General features: G+C 37.6%; 1 protein-coding gene across 1 annotated transcript; it reads right to left on the bottom strand.

Annotated features, from left to right (window-relative positions):
* Positions 1–4,424: 4,424 nt before the first annotated feature.
* Positions 4,425–6,962, bottom strand: LOC129287656 (cytochrome P450 86A8-like). The gene has a single exon (XM_054923878.1). The coding sequence runs from the start codon at positions 6,290–6,292 to the stop codon at positions 4,685–4,687; it is 1,608 nt and encodes a 535-aa protein (XP_054779853.1). The 5' UTR covers positions 6,293–6,962; the 3' UTR covers positions 4,425–4,684.
* Positions 6,963–8,446: the final 1,484 nt, after the last annotated feature.

Below are 8,446 nucleotides of genomic sequence, written 5' to 3'. Positions count from 1 at the left end.
ATTTATTTATGAAAACAATATTAAAGAGAGAAAATATAATGAAAATGATAATATTAAAAAAATATTATTAATGAATACTTGTTTTTGTCAAAATGTATTATACTTTAAGAAGGTGAATTTTTTTAAAAAATATTTTATAAGTTGGGATGAAAGTAGTATTAACATAAAATGAAATATAACTTATTATTTGAGAATTAATAATCTCAAGGGAATGTATTCATTCGTTGTAGGCTATACCTAAGGAGTCTCTCTCATACTAGTTGGCTACTTGCTCTTCTCAAGACAGTCTCTCATGGTCTCCATGGCGAGACATTAGTGGTTGGACCGATGTGCCCGGGATTCAAATGCTGATGCTATCATGCTAACGATGAAGATAGGCTAGCTTGATTTAGAAGTGACTACATGCTTCACTAGATAAAGTTTTAATTATTTTTATTTTTAATAATTATGAATTTTTAATTTAATCAGAGAGAAGAGGAAAATTATGCATGTTCGGAAAACCGTTTCGGTTCCCCAAACGCCAGTTCCCAAAATCCAACAAATTTGGGGAATGGAAGTCCTATAGCTCTTTCTTTTTTCTTCCCTTTTTTTTTTTGGGTAAAGCAATGGCTCTTTAATTTAATTAAACAACAAAAGCATTTGTTCCCCAAAAAAGAAAATGACAAGCACTTCAAAGCTGTGCAGGAGCCACGTTTGAAATTCACTCGAAAAAGATAAAAAGAGCCATGTTTGAGTATCCTATCACTCTAACTTTATTGTCGAACGCTATTCAAGTGATAAGAAATTAGAGACAGCTTTTATACTTAATTTTATATATTTAATATATCTTTATAAATAAAATCAAGACATGTGAATTTTAATGTCAATAATATTAATAATAAAAATTTATCATAAATTAAATAATTTATAAAAAAAATGTTTGATTTAATTAAAAATAAATATATTAAATATATAAAGTTATGTATATAAGTTTTTTCATAAGAAATTCTCTTGGAATCACAAATATCCCAATAAGCACCGAGAGAGTAAGCATAACTGAAAACCCTCCTAATGCATTTTATTCCATTCCATTTCTCATCTCCGGTCATTCTTGTGAAGAAAGAAGATGACACTTCTCTGCCATTTTTGTACAGATTACAGGGCTTTAAATACTGTAACAGTTAAAGATAACTTTCCCATTCCAATTGTTGATGAGCTATTGGATGAGTTATTTTGGACGAGTCTATTTTTCTTAATGAAAATGAAATGCATATCCAGCCTGAAGATAGACACGTGATTAATGCCTTTCATACGCACCGAAGGTCGATATGAATGATTTGCCACGCCATTTTCACTTATATTAATGCTCTTGGTGTTGGCCTCTGTAACATCTTAGTACAGTCCTTAATCTTGTTTCAACATCAATTAAGCGCCAAGCTTTTTATATGTTCGTTTGGATAATGGAAGGTTGAGTACTTGGGACATACGGTGTCTGTGATCGGTTGGCAACAGATGACTAAGTGGGTATCTGATTGATTTTTAATCTCAACCCAACCTTGGTTCCACATTTTAGCTATGAGTTTCAACGCCAAATTCTAGAAAAGGGGCCCAGATCCATTGTTTAAGGTGAGAAACATTTTTACTTCAATTTGACCGCAGGGGATCTATTGCTTACTACTCAAGAGCGAGTGCTTCCATCAAATGCAACATCAGATTTCAGATACTTGCATATCAGAGATAACGAAGACCAAATTGTTTCCTTTTCTAACAACAAACTAAGACGGAGAGCAAATATTCGAGTTCATATAATCACTCATCCTTATGCAGAATCAATTGCCAGTTTTACTAGATAGGAAGAATGAACTGATTCCAATTATCTTGCCATGAAGAAAGAAGAAAAACCTGGAAAACTAAACTGAAAGCATCATTATTTTGTTTCTCAGAGAAAAAAAGATCAGAGAAAGTGACGTAAAAGGGTCATTATTCGAGACAAGAAAGACAAACAATCCTCTAAAGCATACTCCTTTTTCAATTGAGAATGACATTTGTGTTCATTAGTTATAGGACCATATTCTTCCAAGGCCACATTTTCTACGCATGTTTTCCATGAGTAAGGGAATATTCTTCTTAAATAAAACATTTGACATGCAACGGTAGCTCTTGGACTCTTTTGTTGATCTTCAAATGATAGGCGAACCATCTAATTATAACACATGGAAGTATGTTAAGGGCATCTATCATCAATATGTGTGTCTGACATGTTCACGTCTTTACATGATTGGCTTTATCTACTCATCTTTTACTGATTGAATCTTTACCGAAAGATCTCTTATCTCTGTTATAATTCTGCTGCTTATCTCACCTACTTCGGCAGATCATGCAATCAATTGTATTTCTGGGACCGGCCTTCTTTACTTCAACTGATCTATAACAGAACGCCTGCTTTAGCAGTACTATGCATGGCATGCAGTCAGGTTTGTTCTGTGTTAATATAAATTTTCTTAAGTTATGATTCCTTACATTTTGAATGATTCTATACAGTAAAAAACACTTACCCTGATTATGAAACTTAAATTCCTATAAAACTTGTGTATGCATCCACCTTGTTGAAACCTTGATCTATTGTTTTCTTGGCAGGACCTTGTTGAAACCTTGATCTATTGTTTTCTTGACAGGAATCTGATGCATCCTCCAAAGAATCGGGTCTATATACCAAGCTCTAAGTCATTGGACCCACACTATGCAGTGATCTATTGCTGTTGTTTTGTTTTAATCGTCTATCAGGATTTAGGATAAACAAACAGTCAAATATGTAGTTTCAGTATCAGATGGTATCATACTGATGTAGCATGTGGGACCTGAAGAAGAACAAAATAAAACAACGAAAAGTTCTCAAATCAATCTCAAGTCAAATTTATCAATAATAAGAAGTAGCTATCTTACCTAGACTGGAAATTACAATTATACACGAATCAGAGTTCCCAATCTTCATCCTACTACAGTATTTAGAGAGGATAAGATCTCCTTAAGCTCAAACGCCTTGGCTGCTTATTCATAACTAAATCTTAAATTAAGAAAGAATCATATAAACAATAATTCTACCTTCTCATCCTGTCTCCAATTCCTTTTTTTTTTTTTTTCATTCGTAGGTTCATATGAATTCCAAAAGATGTAAACATTCATAATATTAAAAAATTTTAGTGCAAATGAAAGGGGGATTTAAAGTGTTCATCGCTGATAAAGGAGAGCATAAGATATCGGCAAACCAGACCTGTTTACCATTGTAAAGCTGAAGACTGAAATACACATGTTGCCTAAGTTGTCTTTGGTAGACACTCTAATTTACCAAGACCAACATACTTAGAGTGTAAATTTACCAAGAAACTTGTGAGTCTCTTTCACTGACCATCTGTTAGTCTCTCAGCTCCGGCTCTAAACTGTTTCCTGATTATTGATTGCTCTATTTTACAAATCTGCAGCTTGTCCTTTTTCAAAATACAGTATATTCCTTCGGATGTTTAAAGCTAAGATTTTAAATATTTGACCAATATGTTTTGACCAAGTGAATCATAAAGAGACATGTAAGCATGTCATATTGTTAGGGACACTTTTCAGGAAGATTGTGATTTGGCATTGCTGCAGATTGGGAAGATGTCTTTAAGGTTGCTTGGCAATGGCATTGCATCTAATTGGCAATTTTCTGCAATATTCCTGTTCAACTGGTTAGAAAGTTCTGGACTAACCAAAATTGCAATGACATAAAGGAAGAGTAGATTTTTTAGTCAAGGAAATCTTTAATCAGATAACCAAATATTGAGGACAATTGAAAACTAAAACCTCGTGAGGGAAAGAGAAGAGACGCCATTTAATTAGGTCCTCCACTAAATAGCGAAATGACCTTTTCAGTTTCTGCAGAGATCCTGGATTAACTTGGCACCTTTTGAAAATGCCTTGTCTCTCGACCTTTGCATGATAGCTTACATTCTCGTGCATATTAATCTATCCCAGGATTTTCTCACGGACACATTTTACATCTAACCTCAGAATACGAGACTAGCTTTGTTCTGTCTGCATGCGTGCTTGCAGTAGGTAAAAGACTCGTTCATTGACGAATGAATTCGGAATTTAAGGGGGTGTTTGGTCTTCAAACGAAATATTCCCATGCCAAAAAGCATGATAGAGGAATCAAATTCACTGAAATATAACATTGCTATGTATGAATCACAGATGATTTGTGCAGACCAGTTCTGCAATTTAACGGAGCTCACCGTGTGAGCCTTTTGAAAGACACGATAAACATATTTCAGCCGGAAAACAGAAACAGTCAACTTTCACCATGGAACATCATAGGCAATACATTATTATTTCCACGTCAGTGTCAACAAACTTCCCATGAAGTTAACACTTACACAAACTCACAAAACAAATATTATAGTAAGCAGCAATTCGTCTTGGAACAGTATTCAAATAAACTAGAAAGAAACAATGATGTGAATATTTTCAAGGTTTCTACAAAGAAACTATATATAGATCGAAGAACATTCATAAATCCCAGCAGGACCATCCCACAAAAAGACATCCTCCCGCAATTATAATATATAAATTAAGAATTCATAAGGTATCATGAATATACCCTTTTTAAAAATATAGAAATCTATTCTGTTTGCTCCTATATACTAGAATTGAACCAGATGCCACAAAGTCATCACATCTCATAGCATGAGACTCTTTCCATGACCCTCTGCCTTATTTTCCTTTGTATACTCTCCAGGACTCCTCTTAAATCCCTACGGTGCACGTTGACCTTGAGCCCATTTTTCATGAACAATGTGAGCGACATTTTTTGTTCCACCCGATGGCCCGGCACCAATGTGAGCCGGTGGCGGAGGAGCACCGCCGCTGCGACGGACTTCATCTGTAGGTATGCCAAGTCCTTCCCTAAACAAATCCTCGGACCAGCATTGAAGGCAACAAACCTGAAAGAATCATGCATCGTGAACTTTGTCCCGTCCATTGACAGCCACCTCTCAGGGCGAAACTCCAGGCAATCCTCCCCCCAGGTGGTCCTCATTCTTCCAGCCGAGTATATGGAATACGTCACAGACGATCCCGCCGGAACAAACGTGCCGTCGGGAAGCACGTCGTCGGCCACCACGTGCTTTGAGTCCTCCGGCACCGAAGGGTAGAGACGAAGTGTCTCAGACAAGGCTGCTTTCAGGTACACCAAACGGTCAACTTCTTCAAACCCCAACGGCTCATCGAACCAATTTTCCACATCGTCGCCACGTGTCTCCATTAGGACCGTACATATTTCACGCAGTAGTTTTTCTTCAACCCTCGGGTTTTGCATAACCAGCCAGAAGAACCAGCACATGGCAACTGATGAAGTGTCACGTCCAGCAAGGATGAAGTTCAGCGCCACATGGCGGAGGAAGTTGTCCGAGTAGGATTCCTTTCTCTTCATGAACCTCGATAGCAAGTCATCGTGCGGATTCCCATCTTTTTGCTGGCTGAGCAGTTCGAGCTTACGCTTGTCGATCACATTGGACAAAAACTCCTCAACGTGAGCGATGCTTCGGCTCAACCTTACCTCCATTCCAAGCCGGAGCCATTTTTTGATTTTCCACAATATCTCTGGTAATATAAACCGTTGAAGGGACGCCTCAGTGGCTCGGTCAAAAGCCGAAGCGAAGCCATTCTCAGGTAAACCCGGCGCACAGGTCTGAGGATCTTTTCCGAAAGCCAAGCCGCAGATATTATCGAAAGTAAGCCGGAGCATCAAGTCCTGTATATCAACGGACTTGGACTCTTTCTGAGCCGACTCGAGGATCACGCAGACCCGATCCTTGATGGCTCGAGTGACCCAGCGAGCCATGGCCTGGCGGAGCGTCCTGGTGGTGAATTCCAGGGCGGCGGTCTTGCGCTGGAACAACCACGTGTCACCGTCGGAGTTAAAGATGCCATCGCCGAGCAGATCGTGGAAGACGGCGTGCCATGTCGGGCCCTTGGGGTAATTGTCGAAGCGGACCTTCAATATGTGCTCTAGATTCCTCGGATCACACGTGACCGTCACGAGACCCTGCCTCCTGGCGAGGAAAGGAATCGCACAGATGCAGGTCTGGTACGTGCCGTTACACGCGCGGAGGTTATCGCAGATCCACTCATGCATGCGGTCGATGTTCTCAATCAACCCCGGCAAGCTACCCAATAAGGGCCACACACGTGGACCACGCAGTGACCGCGAGATGAAGGTGAACCAGAGAAGGTAAAACGTGATAGCCGTCAAAAACAGGAGGGCCGTACAAGTATCCATTCCTATTGGCAGAGGACGTAAACCAAGGTGACAAGCAAACCACCGCAACTTTCCGGGAAAATTCTCTGCCTTGTTGCGGGAAAGTTTAGGTCTGTTACTTCGCCGGAGAGAAAAGTAAAGTAGGTAGGGTCAGGAGGAGAAGGGGAACAAAACGGTACCTTTACAGCGAAGGACGAAGGCTTCCGGGGCGAAAGTCATGGCGGTGCAAAACTAATTATTGATTGAGTGCAGGTGCAGGAGGAATGGAGGGCAGAGGGAGAGAACATAACATGGAAGGGGGAAGGGAGAGTGAGAAAAAGAGTACAGCTGGAGAGTGTTAATGGAGGAGAGTTTTATAGGTGAAAAGACTGAGAGAAGGCATTAATAAGGACAGACTGGTGCATGGCGATGCCCCCACAGTCTCTCTCTCATACTGAAACCGTCAAATGCAGCATTAAGGAAGGCTGGGGTGGGTTGTTGAAACTTTTAAGAGTAAAGAAGAGAAACCCTAGAGATCAGACGAGAGAGATGCAACAAAACTGATGGAGGGAAATAAATGAGATTGGTTGAGGAACATGGAGGCAGAGAGGGAGAGAGGGGTTGATGGGGTAATCTTTTTTAGAATCATAAATCAGATTGCCTTGTTAGCCAAACTCCTGGGTTTTCCGCGTCGAGCTGCCTTCCCATATCTGGCGTTTGGTGAGCCACCCCCGTCAATTTATAGCACTCACTTAGGTGAACTCAACTGTGTTCGTTTTCTAATTCACATTGTTTTATATATATATATATATATATATATATTTCTTGTGTGATTGTGTTTCGGAAGAATCTGTTGCTACGTACATACCCTATATATTTCTCATTTCTCAATAACTAGACACCTTTCATACCTTGAGCAAGTAGTTAGGGTTTGATTATTCTCGATAACCTAGCCAGGGGGAGGGGCCTGATATTGTCAAAGGGAGATCAGTTTAATAAATAAATAAATAAATTGAGGTTCGATCGTTATTGTTAATTTATTGAAAATTCAAGGAATATCAAGAGCCTGAGAGTTGACCTTTGCTGTGATGAATGCTCATTTATTGGGTTTGAGTGAGGGAGGGTTTAGAGTGAAAGAAGGTCCCCGAATAACAAGTTAATTAACGAGAATGGCAAGCAGGAATACATTGCTGGCTTAAGAAGCAATACGGAAGCCGTGGTTATAGACGTGCATGATTGAGCATCGTGTGGTGGAAATCTATTGTTGCCTTCAATTAGACTTCCCAAGGAAAAATTATAAATGAGTTTAACGTACAACCCCAAATCTTTAATCATTGAGTTTATTAATTCCCCTTTATATATAGTCTTCTTAAATTCAATTTTATTTAACATAATCCATTCATACTCAACAGTCAACACCTAACAGAATTTTAAAAAAAATGCTGGTCAAGAATTGAAAAGTTTAGATTTTTTCTTTTGTATGATATTTTTTATGCAAAAATATTTAATTTTATGTTAATCAGTTTTACTATAATTGAACAATAATGAACATTAGATTAGCATTTCTATCGATTTAATAAACTAATTTAATGATAAAATATGCAGCGAGAAAAATTTTTAAGAGAGAGGTTGATGTAAAAAGTCATATACATTTACACATTATATAAAATATTTTTCGAAATATATAGAATGATAATGATATAATAATATTTCCCTATTCAAAAAAATATAAGGCATTTTTTTAAAATTTAAAATGTAAGATATTTTTAAGTTTTTAATGTGTATTTAATAAGTTTTTAAAAAGAATATTCTTAATAAATAAATCATCCAACATTTTATCTTTAAGTTTGAAATTCTATTAAATAAGAAAAAATATAAAAAAATGATGGTAATTTAATGATGTATTTCAATTAAAAATGTCTAGTAGTACACTGTATGTTGGGGGGGTTGTTTATGAGAGTAAAATTAAACCAAGTTTGATTTTAAGTTGTATATATGTTTAGAAATTAGAATATAAGATCATACGTACACCATGCTTTTCTTAAATGTTTTATATATTCTCACATATTCCTCGCGCTTGCGCCTTCTATCATTAATTTGATTCACCCATTCAGAGACGGATTTACTTGTATTATAGATGGGCAATTGCCCCCACAAGCTCAAAAAAAATATACATAATGATTTAAATATTTTATT

This window comes from Prosopis cineraria, unplaced genomic scaffold (assembly GCF_029017545.1).
Source record: "Prosopis cineraria cultivar Desert tree isolate PC_DT_omini unplaced genomic scaffold, ASM2901754v1 PC12, whole genome shotgun sequence".
NCBI lineage: Eukaryota > Viridiplantae > Streptophyta > Magnoliopsida > Fabales > Fabaceae > Prosopis > Prosopis cineraria.
Note: the sequence above shows the minus strand (reverse complement) of the source record. Positions and strands in the feature narration are given on the sequence as shown.